At 51.3% G+C, this 20168-nt stretch overlaps 1 protein-coding gene across 6 annotated transcripts in view; it reads left to right on the forward strand.

Moving 5' to 3' along the window:
- The window catches only part of LOC105481575 (mitochondrial antiviral signaling protein), a 46159-nt gene extending 27515 nt beyond the window's left edge, over positions 1-18644 (forward strand). For 4 of the 6 annotated variants that reach the window (XM_071079619.1, XM_011741237.3, XM_011741236.3 and 1 more), the window contains 4 exons: positions 2202-2374; positions 3125-3284; positions 5122-5657; positions 6544-18644. In XM_071079619.1, the coding sequence (XP_070935720.1) occupies positions 2202-2374; positions 3125-3284; positions 5122-5657; positions 6544-7008 (1334 nt within the window). In that variant the 3' untranslated portion in view covers positions 7009-18644. The other 2 variants (XR_987034.3, XM_071079620.1) reach the window with 2 other exon arrangements.
- Positions 18645-20168: the final 1524 nt, after the last annotated feature.

The following is a 20168-nucleotide window of genomic DNA, read 5'->3' on the forward strand; positions in this document are numbered from 1 at the left end:
CTCTGTCACCCAGGCTGGAGTGCAGTGGTATAATCATAGCTCACTGCAGCCTTGACCTCCTGGGCTCAAGTGATCCTTCTACCTCAGCCTCCAGAGTAGCTGGGACTACAGGCATGGGCAACTATACCTGGCTAATTTTTAAATTTTTTTTAGAGATGAGGTCTCACTATGTTGCCCAGCCTGGTCTTGAACTCCTGGGCTGAAGCGATCGGCCTCCCAGAGTGCTGGGATCATAGGTGTGAGCCACCGCGTCTGGCTCTCATGCTTACTTTTCTTTCCTTTTTCTCTTCCTCGCTTTTCCTCCCTCCCTCCCTCCCTTCCTCCCCTCCTCTCTTCCTGTTTTTCCTTCCTTCTTTTTAAATGTGACTCTTCATGTGTGGAGATTAATAGTGATTCCCCTCGCTGGGTGCAGTGGCTCACACCTGTAATCCCAGCACTTTGGGAGGCCAAGGCGGGCAGATCACAAGGTCAGGAGTTCGAGACCAGCCTGGCCAATATGGTGAAACCCCATCTCTACTAAAAATACAAAAAAATTAGCTGGGCGTGGTGGTGCAAGCCTGTAATCCCAGCTACTTGGGAGGCTGAGGCAGGAGAATTGCTTAAACTGGGGAGGTGGAGGTTGCAGTGAACTGAGATTGTGCCATTGTACTCCAGCCTGGACAACAGTGAGACTCCGCCTCAAAAAAAAAAAAAAAAAAGAGAAAAAAATAGTGACCCCCCGAATACAATACAATGGCTGTGGTAGGGCCTGATGAGGGGTGGTGGCAAAGGGGAGGGGCTGAGGCAGCAGCATCAGGGCAGGGGTCAGTGAGCAATGACAGTCATGGGGAGGAGAAAGCCACTGGGTCCCAGGATGCCTGGGGACAGAGAAGAGTGACTGCTGACATGGTGTGGGTGGCTAGAGGCCTACGAGGCCTCCTCCACACTCCCTCTCCTTCCTTGCTACCTTGTCCTCCAACTGCTGTCTCCCTCCCACTCTTGCCCCCTTGCCAAGTGATGCTTGTCACTCTTGAGGAGTGGACCCACATCAGAACAGCTTTTGGACCTATGGCTGGGGCGGGGGGTATACCCAAGAGCACCCAAGCCTCTTTCATCATGAGGAGAACCCCCAATTCCTTCTTTTTTCTTTTTTTTTTGAGACAGAGTCTTGCTCAGTTGCCCAGGCTGGAGTGCAGTGGCGTGACTTTGGCTCACTGCAACCTCTGCCTCCTGGGTTCAAGTGGTTCTCCTTCCTCAGCCTCGCTGTAGTCCCTGATTCCTTTTTTTTTTTTTTTTTCTTTTGAGATAGAGTCTCGCTCTTGTTGCCCAGGCTGGAGTGCAATGGTGCAATCTCGGCTCATGGCAACCTTCACCTCCTGGGTTCAAGCAATTTTCCTGCCTCAGCCTCCCGAGTAGCTGGGATTACAGGCATGCGCCTCCACGCCTGGCTAATTTTGTTATTTTTAGTAGAGATGGGGTTTCTCCATGTTGGTCAGGCTGGTCTCGAACTCCCGACCTCAGGTGATCCGCCAACCTTGACCTCCCAAAGTGCTGGGATTACAGGCATGAGCCACCGCATCTGGTTTTTTTTTTTTTTTCTCCCAAGACGGAGTCTTGCTCTGTTGCCCAGGCTGGAGTGCAGTGGTGCGATCTCAGCTCACTGCAACCTCCGCCTCCCAGGTTCAAGCAATTCTCCTGCCTTAGCCTCCCGAGTAGCTGGGATTACAGATGCATGCCACCATGCCTTGCTAATTTTTGTATTTTTAGTAGAGATGGGGTTTCACTATATTGGCCAGGCTGGTCTTGAACTCCTGACCTCCTAATCCACCTGCCTTGGCCTCCCCAAATCCTGGGATTACAGGCATGAGCCACTATGCCCAGCCCCTGATTCCTTTTTTTTTTTTGAGTCGGAGTCTCACTCTGTCGCCCAGGCTGGAGTGTAGTGGTGCGATCTGGGCTCACTGCAAGCTCCGCCTCCCGGGTTCATGCCATTCTCCTGCCTCAGCCTGAGTAGCTGGGACTGCAGGTGCCCGCCACCACACCTGGCTAATAATTTTGTATTTTTAGTAGAGACGGGGTTTCACCATGTTAGCCAGGATGGTCTCGATCTCCTGACCTTGTGATCCGCCCGCCTTGGCCTCCCAAAGTGCTGGGATTACAGGCATGAGCCACTATGCCCAGCCCAGATTCCTTCTTGATATCACTACATCTTTGTCCTCCAGGGACCTCGGACCGTCCCCCAGACCCACTGGAGCCACCGTCACTTCCTGCTGAGGGGCCAGGGCCCCCCACACCTGCTGCGGCCCACAGTATCCCCTACAACGGCTACAGAGAGAAGGAGCCAAGTTACCCCATGCCTGTCCAGGAGACCCAGGCGCCAGACTCCCCAGGAGAGGTCTGTCCTCACAGGACACCTTGAGCCACCTGCTTTTGTGTTCCTATCTGCCTACTTCTGCCCACTGAGCCTTCCAGAAACCCTCTCCTGTCCCCTATAATTCACGCCTAATCTCTGCTCAGAACCCCAGGGCTTCCTTAGTGGCAATCTGCCCCAGACCAGCTTCCAGACTGCTGACCACGTCTTTCCCCTGTGGCAGCCCTAATCCTCTGTCACCAACCAGCTGGGAGAGCACAGTTTTTATTTTATTTTATTTTATCTTTTTTGAGACAGCGTCTCATTCTGTCGCCCAGGCGGGAGTGCAGTGGAGCGATCTTGGCTCACTGCTACCTCTGCCTCCTGGGTTCAGGTCATTCTCCTGCCTCAGCCTCCGGCGTAGCTGGGATTACAGGCATCCACCACCATGCCCAGCTAATTTTTGTAGTTTTTGTAGAGATGGCGTTTTGCCATGTCAGCCAGACTGGTCTCGAACTCCTGACCTCAGGTGATCTGCCCACCTTTGCCTCCCAAAGTGCTGGGATTAGAGGCGTAAGCCACTGCGCCCGGCGATGCTGTGTTTTCTGTGAGGTAGATGCAAGGACACCTGTGGACAGAGGGTCTGGGAATTACCAGAACCCAGACAAGGGCTCCCTTGGCTCCTGTGCTCCATGGTGTGGGCTGAGACCTATAGGAGATGCCCCAAGAGCACAAGCTGCCCTTTGAAAGCTCTTGGGAGAGGCAACTGCCTTAATCATATTTTCCCTCTTGCAGAGTTCAGAGCAAGCCCCACAGACACTCAACCCCAGAGTCATCCCAAGGAGTCCAGATGGTGGCCCCCTGGAGCCCTCCTCTGACCTGGCAGCCCTCAGCCCTCTGACCTCCAGCGGGCATCAGGAGCAGGACACAGAACTGGGCAGTACCCACACAGCAGGTATGCATGGAATCTGGAATTATAGGGTCCTTCTGATCTCTCAAGTGAAGGTGAGAATTAAGAGTTGCCCCTCTGGCTTCCTTGAACAGGAGACAAGGTGGGAATAAAGGGAGTTCAACCCAGGAAGCAAACCAGTTCCTTACCGGGTGTATCAGTTAGCATTTGCTGTGTAACAAATACAGTTTTCCAATTTTGTTTTTTTTCAGTAGCTTAAAATATAGCCATTTATTTAGCATATGATCCTGTGGGTCAGGCATTTGGGCTACCTACCTGGGCACTTCTTCTGGTCTTGACTGAATTTCCTCTCAAGTACTCACTGATATATACATAAGTTCTGCCTCTGGCTGTTGGCCTTGCACCTTGGTTCTCTTCTATGTGGTCTCTCATCCTCCAGCACACAAACCCATCATGGCAGCTGGGCAGAGTTCCCAGAGAGAGAGGGCTCAAAACTGGCACAGTGTCCCCCATGCCCCATTCTGTAGGCAAAAGCAAGTGATAAGGCCAGCCTAGATTCATGGAGTAGGGAAATAGACTCCCTCCCTAGAGGGGAGGACTGACAGGCACAGTGCAAAGAGGCTAGGTGGAGGTAAGTGAGATAAGTCGGGCCATTTCTGCCCTCTGCCAAAGGGACTGTGGGGATCAGCCAGGGCCTGGAGGGCGGTGGGCAAGGGACAGTGCAGGGCTGCATCAGCTGTTGGCAGGGGAGCCTTTAGGCACTGCCTTACCGCAGAGATCTCCAGTTCCCAGTGAATCATGAAAACTTCTCAGTTCCCAGACTTCTTCATCATCCAGTGGCCTGGACCCAACTCCAGACCTCAGTGCTCCCCCTCAGAAATATATAGTTGTCCATCTGGACCTCTCAGGCTAGCATGTCTCTTTCCTACTTCCCAAACTGTTCCACATGATGCTGGTGCCCAGTCAGCCCTCAGTGCCCTGGGACAGCCACAAGACAATGAGCAGTTAAAGGCTGGGAGACGTCATCTTAGTACTTTTGTCATCCCCAAACTGCTCCAAGCACCTGTCTGTGCTTTGTAGTGTCATCTGGCCATGGGATGCCTTTGAGGAGTTGCTGTAGACCATGCAGGCAGAGGGCACTTAGGTTTCAGTATGTTTGTAGACACAGGTCCCATGAGATTCTGTGGTATTAGATTGCCGTGGGGGGGGAGGTGTACATCAGAATCACCCTGACTTTTGCCAGCTGTGGGGCTTGGCATGTGCATTCCGAGTTCCGTGGAGAGTCCTGCTGCAACTGCCTTTATAGACCATCACTACCTGCTATCCCCTGCTTCCCCGACCCAGGTCAGGCAGCCTCCCAGGGGTGGCTTTGTCCCTGTTGCCTCTCTTCCCAAGCCTCTGGGATGGCCAGCCCTCTTGGCTGGTATGAGCCATTCTGCATGCGCCGTCCTGCCACCCCTCACCCTGATCCACGACTGCTTCCACTCGTGGTGGTCGGAGAGGGACAGCAATGGGGGAAGTGTTCAGGATTCCATGAGGCTAAGGTCAAGGTAGAAAAAGTGGACACAGGAGAGGGGAGGTTTCCTAGGTGGGAGAGGAAAAAGCGGAGAGAATAATTAATAATGATCTTCAAGTTCCTAGGTACCATTTCACTGTGTGCCAGGACAGACCTGGGGCTACAGGTCAAGGACTGAGGGCAGCTGTTGGGCTTTCAGGCCAGGAAGCAGTGACTAAAGGGACTGTGGCATCTCCTTCAAGGGCAGGAGATTTGGAGGCCTAGACACAGTAGGGACCGTGAAACCTGGGGCAGAGGGACCCTTCTCCAGGCCTCAAGGTAACGGTCTTTGGGTCTGTGTTTCCACTTGTGTTTTGCCACCTGCAGGTGCAACCTCCAGCCTCATACCATCCCGTGGGCCTGTGTCTCCATCTGTCTCCTTCCAGCCCCTGGCCCGTTCCACCCCCAGGGCAAGCCGCTTGCCTGGACCTGCAGGGTCAGTTGTATCTACTGGCACCTCCTCCTCCTCCTCCTCCTCATCCCCTGGCTTGGCCTCTGCAGGGGCTGCAGAGGGTGAACAGGGTGCAGAGAGTGACCAGGCTGAGCCTATCATCTGCTCCAGTGGGGCAGAGGCACCTGCCAACTCTCTGCCCTCCAAATTGCCTACCACCTTGATGCCTGTGAACACAGTGGCCCCGAAAGTGCCTGCCAACCCAGCATCTGCCAGCACAGTGCCCTCCAAGTTGCCAACTAGCTCAAAGCCCCCTGGTGCAGTGCCTTCTGTGTTCACCAATCCAGCACCATCCAAATTGCCCATCAACTCAACCCGTGCTGGCATGGTGCCATCCAAAGTGCCTGCTAGCATGGTGCGCACCAAGGTGTCTGCCAGCACAGTCCCCACTGACAGGAGCAGCAGAACTGAGGTAAGTCCTTGCACCTCCTGGCAGGGATCCACGCCCCTTCCCCTGGGAGAGCTTGCCCACCTGGCCCCAGCCTTGGCCGCTTCCCAGTCTGCATTGTCTCCAGCCTGGGCTGCTCTATGGCCTCTCCTTGCAGGTATACAGAACCAGCCTCATGTAGGCCCCACACCATGTTCTCCAGGAGGAACAGTCATTAGAGCTCCTAAGTCTGGACATCTCAGGAGGGTCAGCCACAGGGGGCACCCACTGGTCAGGTGCATAAGTTCATTTAAGGCTCGTAGCTCCTAGTGAAGCCGAACAGTGCCATTTAGAATATAAGGAAGCAGTGAGGGGGACAGCACGGTGGCCCATCTGCCTCTTGCCTTGCTCTTCACCACCAGGATGCCCGGCGTTCCCCTCCATGGCCAGGCTTTACAGAACGCAGTCCCACCTGAGCAGCCACTATGACCCAGCAGCCCCCCATTGTTGCCTGCTCCAAGCCTCACATCTGACTCTAGCTGTGGCTGTCTGCTGGGAGGAGCCAAGTCCATATGGCCCTATGGGTACATGGTCAGGCCTCTGACCCTGTGGCTGCTCTCTAGTTCTCAGGCCCAGGCAGGATGTCAGTGCAGGATGGGGCCCCGCCCTACCAAGGGCTTCCAGGTGGGCATGAGCTCACAGGCAGGCCAGGGAATAGGGAAAGGCTGCCCTGGAGGAGTCCACCATTGATGCAGGTCCTTGGTCCCCTCTTCCCCCACTGCTCCAAGAAAAGGTGGCCTAGGGGCATTATGGACTGGGAATTGAGGGGTTGGAGTGCTATTTCATGCCCTGGCCTGGGAATGGCACCGCCCCACTAGGCTCGTCTCCCTGCCAACCCCAGTCCCTTCCAGTGCTCTCCTTTCTTTCCCAGGAGACCTCAGCAGCTCCAACACCTGCAGGCGCCGCTGGAGGCCGCTCAGCCTGGCTAGACAGCAGCTCTGAGAATGGGGGCTTTGAGTCGGAGCTGAGTAAGCCTGGCATACTGGTATCCCAGGCAGACAGCCAGTTCTCAGGCTGCTCTGAGGATCTTGCCATCAGTGCCAGCACCTCCCTGGGCATGGGGCCCTGCCATGGCCCAGAGGAGAATGAGTACAAGTCCGAGGGCACCTTTGGGATCCACGTGGCTGAGAACCCCAGCATCCAGCTCAGAGAGGGCAACCCTGGGCCACCTGCGGACCCGCAGGGTGGCCCCAGGCCACACATCGACCAGAAGTTCCAGGAGAGGGAGGGGCCATGCCACAGGCCCTCACCTGGGGCTCTGTGGCTCCAGGCGGCTGTGGCAGGGGTGCTGGTAGTCACACTCCTGGTGGCGATGTACCGGCGGCGCCTGCACTAGTGAAGCCCTGGGCCCTTCCCTCCACTCATCTGCTCCATTCCTGCAGTACAACTTGCCCCTCTCCGAAGCCCCTTGTCCCTTTCTTGGGGATGGTGGAGGCTGGGTCAGAGGGAGCTAAGGGACTGCAGGCCTGCCTGCAGGACGTGCTTTGGCTGAACCAAGTCCTTAGAGCAGCATCTCTGTTCCCACTGTGCCCTGTGTGGGTCCCCGTCCTTGGCTTTCTGGGTCCTGGGCTGCCCCCAGTGCTCCAGACCTTCCCCACTGGCAATCCAGGTTATCATCCATGTCCTCCAGAGGAGCTTCCTCCTCCAGGCCTCAGCCCCGTTGGCCCAGGTGGATCAGGAGGGATCACTGGAGCACACGGTGCTCGGGAATGCTTCTCCTGTTGCATTGGTCCCCGAAGGCCTCAGGGCAGGTGTGTGGTGTGTGGGCGACTCCACAAGACCTGGCTCCCACCCTGGCAGCCCAGCCTGAGACCGTTGCACTGAGGCAGGCAGGAGCGGCAGGGTGGCTGCTCTCCAGGAGCCCAACTGCCTTGGGTTCCTGCCCCACTGGGTCCCCTCCCCTGCTGGGCAATCCTGGGAAGGTCTGGAGGTTCCTGTGGACCTCAGAGAAGCCAGGGGCAGGTGCCAGGCCTGAGGAAGACCTCTGGAGCTCCTCTGTAGCCTCCTCTTTCCCTCCCCTCTGGTCTTCATTCTCTTCAGCTCCCTACGTGGGCTGGGGAGGAGACACCTGGCGGGCAGAGCTCAGGCAGAGGTTTGGATTTCAGCTCCCTCACTTCCTGGGCTGTGTGGCTTTGGCGGATGTCAGACTTCTGGTTTTGCTTCTCCACGTGGACAGTGAGTATCTGGCTCATTCTTCACTGGGTGGTTCTGAGATTGAACCTACAGGTGTTTGCCAAGTGCCTGGCCCAGAGCAAGTAGCCACTAACTGCTTCTCCCACCTCTCTCCTGCCCAACCTAGTAGAGCTGAGGGCATGAGAGGCAGAGTGCACAGTGGTCCAGGGTGCAGCTCTGCAGCACAGGCAGCCTAGGCCTGCATCCTGCCCTGCCTCTCACCAGCTCTGTGACCTTGGGCAAGGGATTTATCTGTCTGTGCCTTAGTTTTCTCACCTGTAAAAGGAGGATGAGAATATATATGTATTTCCCAGTGTTGTGAGGATTAAAGGAGTTTATCAATGTAGATTTTAGGATGAGTCCTGGCATTTACCAAGGGTTAGAATTGTGTTATTATCACTATTAAGTGTTGAGGGGCCAGGCGTGGTGGGCAACAGGGCCCCATCTCTACAAAAAAGTTTAAAAAATTAGCCAGGTGTGCTGGTGCATCTGTCGTCTTAGCTACTTGGGAGGCTGAGGTGGGAGGATCACTTGAGCCCAGAAGCTTGAAGCTGCAGTGAGCTAGGATCGTGCCACCGCACTCCAACCTGGGTGACAGAGTGAGACCCTGTCTCAAGAAAAAAAAAAAAAAAAATGCAGAGAAACAGGAGCCTTGGCTACTCCTTTAGAGGCAGACTCAGACCCTCCTGCCTCACAGCTTTATCTTTGCATTTGCCCCTTACTTTATCTTGTGCCTTGAGAAATTGCTGGGGAGAGAGGTGTGTCCACTGGGCAGCCGTACAGGGTGGAGGCTCTAGGGTGTTTCCACTCCCAGCAGCCAGGTTCCCCCATCCCAAGTTCACCCACTGGTGGGGAGATTAGCTACAATAACACCAGAAACACATTGGAGTAGATTGAGGGTATCCTTGTGGGTTATTTTCAGGCAGCCATTGCTGGACAAGGCACAGGAGCCACCTCCATTTCTGAGCTCTGCAAGGGACAAGAACTAGAGCCATCGGGGGTGGGGCTCACTCTGGCCCCTCCCCAAGCTGTCAGCCTCCAGGTATCTACACTCTGCCTTGGCTGCTACATCCTTTTCACTCCACTGCCCTAGGAGAGTTCAGCAACCTAATGACCTCTATCTCTGAACATCTCTTCGTCCCATGCTCCAAGTCCAGCAACCTACACCATGAAACCAGGAGTGGACCCTACCCAAGCTGTCTGTACTACTCCCCATCCCTCACCACCAATCTTAAAAAGCCCTCTGTCCCCCCACCCTAAACCCCAGTTATGTACCCATGCTGGGCAGGTCAGTTAACAATTTATGTACAAGTACTAGTTTTAGTGTATTACCGTCACAGCGTAGCTTTGAAAAAAGCATTTCGAAAAGGCAACATGGGCCGAGCACGGTGGCTCACGCCTGTAATCCCAGCACTTTGGGAGGCCGAGGTGGGCGGATTGCCTGAGGTTGGGAATTCAAGACTAGCCTGCCCAACATGGTGAAACCCCATCTCTACTAAAAATATGAAAATTAGCCAGGTGTGGTAGCACGCGTCTGTAATCCCAGCTACTAGGGAGGCTGAGCCACGAGAATTGCATGATCTCAGGAGGCAGAGGTTGCACTGAGCCGAAATTGTGCCACTGCACTCCAGCCTGGGTGACAGAGTGGTACTCTTTCAAAAAAAAAAAAAGGCAATATGTAGCCGCGAAGACTGTTGCCCAAGTGGTAGAATTTTAGCACAGTAGGAGCCTAGGTAAAAAATACAAAAAGTAACAGGGCATGGTGGCACTCATCTATAGTCCTAGCTACGTGGGAGGCTAAGGTGGGAAGATCACTTGAGCCCGTCAGGAGGCGGAGGTTGCAGTGAGCTGAGATTGCAACACTGCACTCCAGCCTGGGTGATAGAGTGAGACTCTGTCTCAAAAAAAAAAAAAAAAAAAAAAGAGTTTTAGCACAGTAACCAGCCATTATGGGAGATACCCTGGGTAAGGCATGTAGAAAGGGTTGAGGGACCTTCCCAGCCCTGCCTCCCATGTTTTTGTTTTTTTGTTTTTGTTTTTGTTTTTAGAGAATCACCCAGCCTAGGGCGAAGTGGTGCAATCATAACTCACTGCATCCTCAAACTCCTGGGCTTGAGCGATCCTCCTGCCTCAGTCTTCTGAGTAACTAGGACTTCAGGTGCATGCCACCATGTCTGGCTAATTAAATTTTTTTTTCTTTTTTTTGAGATGGAGTCTCACTCCATCACCCAGGCTGGAGTGCAGTGGTGCGATCTCGGCTCACTGCGACCTCTGCCTCCCGGGTTCATGCCATTTTCCTGCCTCAGCCTCCTGAGTAGCTGGGACTACAGGTGCCAGCCATCACGCCCGGCTAATTTTTTTGTATTTGTAGTAGAGACGGGGTTTCACCGTGTTAGCCAGGATGGTCTCGATCTCCTGACCTTGCGATCCACCTGCCTTGGCCTCCCAGAGTGCTGGGATTACAGGTGTGAGCCACTGTGCCGAGCCAAATTAATTTTTTTGTAGAGATCAGGTCATGCTGTTATGTTGCCCAGGTTGGCCTCACATGAGATCTTGCCTTAGCCTCCCAAAGTGCTGGGATTACAGATGTGAGACACTGCACCCGACCCCCAACACTTCTTTTTTTCTTTTTTCTTTTTTTGAGACAGTCTTACTCCGTTGCCCAGGCTGCTGGAGTGCAGTGGGATGATCTCGGCTCACTGCAACCTCTGCCTCCCGGGTTCAAGCAATTCTCCTGCCTCAGCCTCCTGAGTAGCTGGGATTACAGAGGCCTGCCACCACACCTGACTAATTTTTGTATTTTTAGTAGAGATGGGGTTTCTCCATGTTGGCCAGGCTGTTCTTGAACTCCTGACCTCAAGTGCTCCACCCGCTTTGGCCTCCCAAAGTGCTGGGATTACAGGCATGAGCCACTGCGCCTGGCCAACCCCAGCACCTTTCAAATGATGCCGCCCAAAAGCCGTGACTTGGCCTACTTTGAACAGTGACCTTGCTGCTGTTGTCAACCCGAAGGCCTCTCAAATGCCAGCTTCAAGCAGGGTGTGAACTGGCCAGTGTCAAATCTCAGGAGTCCTGTGTTGGGAGTGTAGCTTTCAGCTGCGGGGAGCTGCACTTAGTGGGGAAAGCCAGGCAGGTCACCCTCACAGCCAGATAATGTGGAGGTCAGAACCCAAGGGAGGGAGTGAGACCTCCACCCCCAGTGGGGGACCTGGCCACCCATCCTTGGGGACCTGAGAAAGCATACTTCACCTTGGGGTGAAGGCTGGGTGGGGCCAGAGGGACTGGTGCCCTCCTCAGTGCTTAGGGGCAGAGCCACCTGCAGCAATGGTATCTTCATATTAGCCCCTCTCCACCTTTTTTCTCCTGCTGAATCATTTCCCTCAAAGCCCAAGACCTGTCACTGCTTCTCTCCCCCTGGGAAGAATGCGTGGACTCTGCCTGGTGACAGACTGAAGCCAGAACAGTGCCACACCCTCACCTTAATTCCTTGCTAGATATTCTCAGATTTATGAGACTTTAGTCAAAGATGAGGGAGGCTGGATGTGGTGGCTCATGCCTGTAATCCCAGCACTTTGGGAAGTCAAGGTGGGAGGATCCTTTGAAGCCAGGAGTTTGAGACAAGCCTGGGCAATAAAGCAAGACCCTATCTCTACCAAAAAAAAAAAATCTAGGAGATGCTCTTTACCCTGAGTGGCCTCAAATTATTAATAGTTCCTTTGAGCAACATTATTTATTGTGAACTTTCAAACCCAAAAAAGTAGAGAGAGTAGAATAACAAATCTCCATGAGCCCATCACCCAACTTCAGTAATTATCAATTCATGGCCATCTTGTTCACCCCTGCCTGCTTGCCCTCATTCTGCACAGGTTCTTTTTTTTTTTACTTTTTTTTTTTCTTTTTTTTGAGACGGAGTGTTACTCTGTTGCCCAGGCTGGATGGAGTGCAGTGGCACAACTTTGGCTCACTGTAACCTCCGCCTCCTGGGTTCAAGTGATTCTCCTGCTTCAGCCTCCCAAGTAGCTGGAATTAGAGGTGCCCGCCACCACACCTGGCTAATTTTCGTATTTATGTTAGAGATGGGGTTTCACCATGTTGGCCAGGCTGGTCTCAAACTCCTGACCTCAAGTGATCCGCCTGCCTCAGCCTCCCAAAATGCTGGGATTACAGGTGTGAGCCACGGTGCCTCGCCACTGTACAGGTTCTTTATAGAAGTTGGAGAGTGAAGGGTTGAGAAAGCCAAGGGGCAGACGTCGGTCTGGAGGATTTTGTGCCTAAGGCCCTCTCTTTGCTCCCAGGCAGCATGAAGTAACAATGAGGCATCCACCTCTTGGTTTTGTGGCCTCTGTGGATGATGTCTCTCTCCTTGAACCAATTCAGAGCTGGAGTAGCACTGGATCCTGTCTTAGGAGGAGGGGCTGAAGTGGGTTCCTCTGTTGTCAAGCTCTTTGGAGGTGCCTGGCTGCTACTACTGTCCCAGAGAGGTGATGATGAATGATAGGTGTGTCCAGCAGCAGTCTGCCCCACTGAGGCAAGGGCTTCCACTAGGCCCTGACAGAGCCCTTCCAGCAGGCAGAAATCCCCGTGTTGGGCAAGATTCAAACTCTGTAGCATGTCTCCTGCTTCCATCTCTTAGGAATGGAGTCCTTCAGGCTTTGAGACCCACATTTTCCATGATGCTCCATTAAGCAGCAGATAGCACCCCCACCTCCAGGGAAAGTGAGTCCAGAGTTCTTGGTCTAATGCATCTGTGTTGAAATTGAGTCCTCTCTCTGTGTTCACCTTTCTACTCTTTTTCCTTTAGCCCAAGGCTATGAAGGCCTCATTTGGTGCTGGGCATGGTCACTCCCAGCATTCCTCACTCTGTTGCTAACAGCAACAGCAATAATAAGGGTTACAAGGTACTCCATACCTCACTGTCTGCCAGGCATTACGCTAAGTGCTTTACATATATTAACTCATTTAATCCCCACAATGACCCTATGAAAGATATACCATCTCAACCCAATTCACAGCTGGTTTGCAAGTTTAGGAGGGATGAAGGACCCGGGGGACAATGTGAGGGAAAACTCTGGCTCCGGGGCCCCAGGCTGGATGCTCTTTATGCCTGTGAACCACAGCCTATCACCTGTCTGGAGTCAGGGACCCCACTTAAAGTGAGATTTTGGCTGGACGTGGTGGATCACACCTGTAATCCCAGCACTTTAGGAGACCAAGGCAGAAGGACTGCTTGAGTTCAGGAGTTCAAAACCAGTGTGGGTAACAGCTAGACCCTATCTCTACAAAAAATTTAAAAATTAGCTGGGTGTGGTGGTACGTGCCTATAGTTCCAGCTACTCAGGAGGCTGAGGTGGGAGGATCACTTGAGCACAAGAGTTTGAAGTTACAGTGAGCTATGATAGCACCACTGCACTTCAGCCTGGGCAACAGAAGGAGACCCTGTCTCTAAAATACAGAGATTTTCACACCAACACATCCCTGCCCAGTATGCCAAGATCTGCCACCTGCTATAATAGTACTATAACACTCAATATGTAATTAATGTAGTCTCAGGGATGTTGTGACAATATGATTACAACTATCATGTGTGTGCCCAGCCAGGCTCAATGCCCCGAGGCTGGGTGAGGTGGGGCAGGGGACACAGCCTAAAATGCCAGGCCTCAGGAAGCCATTTGGCTTAGCAGACATTGTTTATTAAAGGAGTTCCCTATGCCAGATTGAAGGCCTAAGATGATTAAGACACTATGAGTGCCTTCAAGTGGTTGGGGACGTTCATAAGGTGTGGTGCAGACAAATAGGCTTTCACATCATTCCTTTTATATAATCATACAACAGATATTTGCATCTGCATGTGCAGAGCACTGGGATAGGCCTCAGTGACACGGAATAATACAGCAAAGACCCCACCCGATGGGCCCCCTCCCACCACCCACCAATACAGTAGGGGGTGGTCTAATGGAGTGTTCCGGGAACATGAACGGGGGCAGGCATTAGGGGTGGCAAGGGGACAGGTGTTAATCTGATCAGTTATGTACTGTTTATAATAACTAAATCAGGGGAGGAGGAATAATACTTAGAGCCTATAGAGAGTAAATCTGACAAAAATGAAACTCTCAAGGGTTTTGCAGGGAATCTGAGTCAGTGCTGTGGTCTGAATGTATGTGTCCCCTTTGAATTCATATGTCGAAACCTAACCCCCAAAGTGATGGCATTAAGAGGTGGGCCTTTGGGGCTGGGCATGGTGGCTTGTGACTATAATCCTAGCACTTTGGGAAGCTGGCGGGGGGCAGATCACTTGAAGCCAGGAGTCTGAGATCAGTCTGGCCAACATGGTAAAACCCCGTCTCTACTAAAAATACAAAAATTAGCCAGGTGTGGCGGTGTACCTCTGTAATCCCAGCCACTCGGAGGCTGAGGCAGGATAATCGCTTGAACCCAGGAGGTGGAGTTTGCAGTGAGCCGAGATCGCACCACTGCACTCCAGCGTGGGTGACAGAGCAAGACTCCATCTCAAAAAAATAATAAAATAAAATAAAGATGTGGGGCCTTTGGGAGGTGGTTAGGTCATGAGGGTGGAGATCATGAATGGGGTTAGCACCTTATAAAAGAGGCGTGAGGGAGTCCTCTGTCACTTCTACCATGTGAGGATGCAGTCAGAAGGTGCTGTCTCTCTGAAGCAGAGAGCCCGCCCTGGACACTGGATCTGCTGGCACCTTGATCTTGGACTTCCCAGACTCTAGAACCGTGAGAAATAATTTTTTGTTGTTTACAAATTACCCAGGCTATTTCACTGTAGCCTGAATGGACCAAGTTGGTGTGACCCTGTTGGAAAACTGGCAGTATCTACCAAAAGCCAAACATACATATAAACTGTGATCCAGCAGTTCCACTCCTGGGTGTGTACACCACACAAACAAGAGCTACGTCCACTGAGACATTGGCAAGAATGTTTCCAACCACCACACTGACTGTAGCCCCAAACTCCAAGCAACCCAAATGTCCATCTACCAACCCAAATGTCCATCCACAGTTGAAGTTGCAGTGAAGTCACAGGGTTGAATACTACTGTACAGCAATGAATATGAATGAAAATACTGCTATGCACAGCAACATGGATAAATTTAACAGACATGAGGTCAAGCAAAAGAGGTCAGATTCCTCACCATCAAGAAAGTATTCATTGTATGATTCTGTTCCTACAAAATGTACAGAAATCAGCAAAACTGATCCATGGTGTTAAAAGCCGGGAAAACAGTTAACAGGAGGGATACTGCGGAGGGCATCCTGGAGTGCTGGTCTACCTCCTCATCTGGGTGTTGATTTCATGAGTATTGTCAGTTTGTGTCCAGACTCCCTGTTGGAGATGTGGAAATAAAGATCACCTAAACAAGAGCAGAGAGGCTATTTAGCCCAAGTCTGCAAAGGAGTCAGCCATGATTGCTTGCATTTGGCAGGGGTCAAAGGCAGGCAGGGACTGGGAAATGTTAATAGTGGGAAAAAAGGGAAGGCTTTGGGTGTGCTGTGATTGGAGATTGTTGGCATGAGGACAGAGTGGACTAGGCATAGGGACAGAGCGGACTAACTGTGGAGGGGCAGCTTTAGTTGGTTGGGGGGGTATATTTGGCTTTCTCTGGTTGGTCTGGAGTTGGAAGAGGGGGTGTGGTGGCTGGGGATTGAGAAGCAGCTGGCAGCCACTAAATTCAGACTGTTCTGGATCCGATTGCTGCTGAGGCTGTGGTTCGGCTTCCTAGGCAGGTTATGGGTTTCTGGTCAGGGTCTATTGTCATATGTGGCCTGGCCATTGTCCAGTTGTATGTTCAGTCTCTTGAAAGGAAGGGTATTGACTCTGAGAGGGGCCGCCATCACTGGAATGGGGGACACATAGCACTTCCTCCAGCTGCCTACACCCCCCTGGGGTCAGTGGTGCCTGCCTGTGAGGGTGAGCCCAATGGCTAGAGAGCTCTGCTCCAAGTCATTGCTTACCACACCCACAAACATTCTTTGTTCTTTAAGGCCTAATTTAAAGCCCCTATCCTACAGGAAACCTTGATTAGACCCCTCTCTTTATTAAGCTTCCTAAATTTCTATGGCTTACTTCAAACCCTGCTTTTGTGTAAATGCTGACCTCCTTGCCTACATTTTAAAAACCTAGAGCTGGCATGATGGCCATCATGCCCAGCCTGTAATCCCAGTGATTCAGGAGACTGAAGTGGGAGGATTGCTAGAAGCCAGGAGTTTGAGACCAGCCTGGGTAACACAGCTAGACCACATCTCTTAAAATAATTAATTCAGCCAGGCATGATGCTATGTGCCTGTAGTCCCAAATACTTGGAAGGCTGAGGTGTGAGGATCTCTGAGCCCAGGAAGTCGAGGCTACAGTTAGCTATGATCTCACCACTGTACTCCAGCCTGGGTGACAGAGCAAGACCCAGACTCAAAAAATAAAAATAAAAACCCTGAATGTCTTCCTTCTACTTCTTCAGTGCTGTTTTTATTTTTAAAAAACAAAACCACAACTTTTTGCTGAAGTGTAATGTAAATGCTGTAAAAGGCAGTGACAGACACAAGGGAGGTGGAGGGGTAGGAAGGGTGGAAGCGGCAGGGCAGGCAAAAAGAAGAAGGGAAGCCCTGGGTTCTTGTCCTGCGTCTGCAGCTAGCTCCCACTTTCCTCATCCTCCAGCACCTGCAAACTGTGAAGCTGGACCAGTTATGTCAAATCCGTCCTCCCCCAGAGCTCAGTCCTTCTGCCCTTGGGTGTCCTTGGAACAAGGCAGGCTAGGCTGCACCAGCTTCCTCCACCTCTGTCGCTCCTCCTCCATCCCCAGGTGCCATTCCCACACAATCTGAATCACTGATTTCCTCACAATCAGACGCTATCTTCTAGTTAATCACTTCGCTTGTATTTAACATAAGAAAGAAAAACCCTTTCATTACGACGTACAGCTGGAAATCGGCCTCTTGCAGGAGGCGTATCCAAAGGAATTGGAGAAGAGAGAAACTGGTACTTGGTGAAATAATTACTTTTTTTTCCTACTTGCTGTCACGATGATGTCCTCAGAATTGTGAGCCCATGGACACTTCTGTACAGTAAATCCGCTATTATTACTTCTAGAACTAGTTATAATGGTCTATAGTGGCCAGATGCCTGCTTGTAATGAGAAGCTACTGCAGTGAAGATCAACAGAATTGGGGGCTTACCTGTGACCTCTCCCCATTTTCCCTCCTGCCTTCTCCCTGGGGATGGGTGGGTTTCTACTTAAAGACAAGCTCCCAGCTCTCAGACAGATAATGTGTGAGAGCAAAACAGAAGTCACAGTCTGTTGGTACTTAATCTTGAAAGTGACATCCTAACACTTTTTTTTTAAGACAAGGGTGTGCTCTATCACCCAGGTTGGAGTAGAGTGGAGTAGAATGGCTCACTGCAGCCTCAAACTGCTGGGCTCAAGCAATCCTCCTACCTCAGCCTCCTGAGTCGCTGGGACCAGAGGCACACGCTACCATGCCTGGCTAACTTTAATGATTTTTAGTAGAGATGAGGTCTCGCTGTGTTGCCTAGGTTAGTCTCAGACTGCTGGGCTCAAGTGATCCTCCTGCCTCGGCCTCCCAAAGTGCTAGGATTACCGGCATGAGCCTCCGCATCCAGCCCCATCACTTCTGTAAATTGCAGTCAAGGGGCAATTTACCCAGAAGTAGGAACCACTGGAGGCACCATTATAGCAGCTGTCTTCTTCAGGAGGAGATTATGACTCTGTCCTACAAAATGACATATGCATGTGTTTTTTGACCCAGCAATTCCATTTCTAGTAGTCTAAGCCAAAGAGATAACACTGGCAAAAATAAAGATGTATGTACAAGACTAGTCATTATAGCATACTTTGTAAATAGCAAAAGCCTGGAAATAACTCAGGTGTCCATCTACAGGACACTGGCAATAAACCAAGGCATATCTACATTGGCGTGCTATGCAGCTGTGAATAGAAATGAGTATCTCGGCCGGGCGCGGTGGCTCAAGCCTGTAATCCCAGCACTTTGGGAGGCCGAGGTGGGTGGAGCACGAGGTCAGGAGATCGAGACTATCCTGGCTAACATGGTGAAACCCCGTCTCTACTAAAAATACAAAAAAACTAGCCGGGCGTGGTGGCGGGCGCCTGTAGTCTCAGCTACTTGGGAGGCTGAGGCGGGAGAATGGCGTGAACCTGGGAGGCGGAGCTTGCAGTGAGCCGAGATCACGCCACTGCACTCCAGCCTGGGAGACACAGAGAGACTCCGTCTCAAAAAAAAAAAAAAAAAAAAAAAAAAAAAAAAAAAAAAAGAAATGAGTATCTCTATACTGCTATGGCATGAACTCCATGATGTTTAGATAAGAGGAAAAAAAGTGGAAAACTGTATATATAATATAGAATCTTTGGGCTGGGCAGTGGTTCATGCCTGTAATCCCAGCACTTTGGGAGGCCAGGGTGGGCAGATTACAAGGTCAGGAGATCGAGACCATCCTGGCCAACATGGGGAAACCCTGTCTCTACTAAAAATACAAAAAAGTAGCTGGGCATGGTAGTACACACCTGTAGTCCCAGTTACTCGGGAGGCTGGGGCAGGAGAATCGCTTGAAAATCACTTGAACCTGGAAGGTGGAGGTTGCAGTGAGCCGAGATCGTGCCACTGTACTCCAGCCTGGGCAACAAAGCAAGACTCTGTCTCAAAAAAAACAAAAAACAAAAACAAAAAAAAACCCTGTGTGTGTGTGTGTGTATATGTATATATAGTCTTTTACTTCAGAACGAATAAATCTTTTATTTGAGTTGGTGCTTGGTGTCCTATGTGACTCTATGGGAGAGGATTCTTGGAAGTTGGGACTGGTTTCCTCTGGAGTCCCCAGCGTAGCTTTTCCCTTTGCTGATTTTGTTTTGTATCTTTTTCTTGTAATAAATCTTAGCCAGGAGTACCACTTTTTTTTTTTTTTTTTTGAGATGGAGTCTCGCTCTGGCGCCCAGGCTGGAGTGCAGTGGCCGGATCTCAGCTCACTGCAAGCTCCGCCTCCCGGGTTTACGCCATTCTCCTGCCTCAGCCTCCCAAGTAGCTGGGACTACAGGCGCCCGCCACCTCGCCCAGCTAGTTTTTTTGTACTTTTTAATAGAGACGGGGTTTCACCGTGTTCGCCAGGATGGTCTCGATCTCCTGACCTCGTGATCTGCCCGTCTCGGCCTCCCAAAGTGCTGGGATTACAGGCTTGAGCCACCACGCCCGGCCAGGAGTACCACTTAAAAGAGTTGAGACTGAAGTCTGTTTTATGGGAGGGTAAACCAAAAACTGGTTTAAAAAATAATCACCTGTAGAAAAGAAGAGGGAAGGTGCAGAGTGGAGGGTTCAAGGATGAAAGCTACACTTCTCTGAACCTAACTTGTTTTGTAGATTTGACATTGGACCATGGTATTTTACCTAATTATATGACAATTAAATAAAAAAATCATTAAAAATTGAATCAAAATGAAAAACAAAATAGGACTCAGCTGCATATTGAGTTGATGGCTGACCTTCATAAAGGGGAATTCTTTCTTTTTTTTTTTTTTTTTGAGACGGAATCTTGCTCTGTCACCCAGGCTGTAGTTCAGTGGCACGATCTTGGCTCACTGCAAGCTCCGTCTTCCAGGTTGAAGCAATTCTCCTGCCTCAGCCTCCTGAGTAGCTGGGATTACAGGCGCGTGCCACCACACCCGGCCAATTTCTTTTTTTTTTGTATTTTTAGTAGAGACGGGGTTTCACCATGTTGGCCAGGCTGGTCTCGAACTCCTGACCTTAGGTGATCTGCCCACCTTGGCCTCCTGAAGTGCTGGGATTACAGGTATGAGCCACTATGCCCAGCCTAAGAGGAATTATTTCAAATGATTTATTATATATATTTTTTCTGACACGGAGTCTTGCTCTGTCGCCCAGGCTGGAGTGCAGTGGTGCGATCTTGGCTCACTGCAACCTCCGCCTTCCTGGTTCAAGCAATTCTCCTGCCTCAGCCTCCCGAGTATCTGGGATTACAGGCGCCCACCACCACGCCTGACTAATTTTTGTATTTTTAGTAGAGATGGGATTTCCCCATGTTGGCCAAGCTGGTCTCGAACTCCTGACTCCAAGTGATCCTGCCCACCTTGGCCTCCCAAAGTGCTGGGATTATAGGTAGGAGCCACTGCGCCTGGCCCAAATGACTTTAAAACACAACAATTTTGTGGCTATTAAGATTAAAAACTCAAAATATAACATCCTGGTGAGGTTGCAGAGAAAATGGAACACTTATACACTGCTGGTGTGAATATAAATTAGTTCAGCCATTGTGGAGAG

The sequence above is a fragment of the Macaca nemestrina genome, chromosome 15 (genome assembly GCF_043159975.1).
Source record: "Macaca nemestrina isolate mMacNem1 chromosome 15, mMacNem.hap1, whole genome shotgun sequence".
NCBI classification, from domain to species: Eukaryota; Metazoa; Chordata; class Mammalia; order Primates; family Cercopithecidae; genus Macaca; species Macaca nemestrina.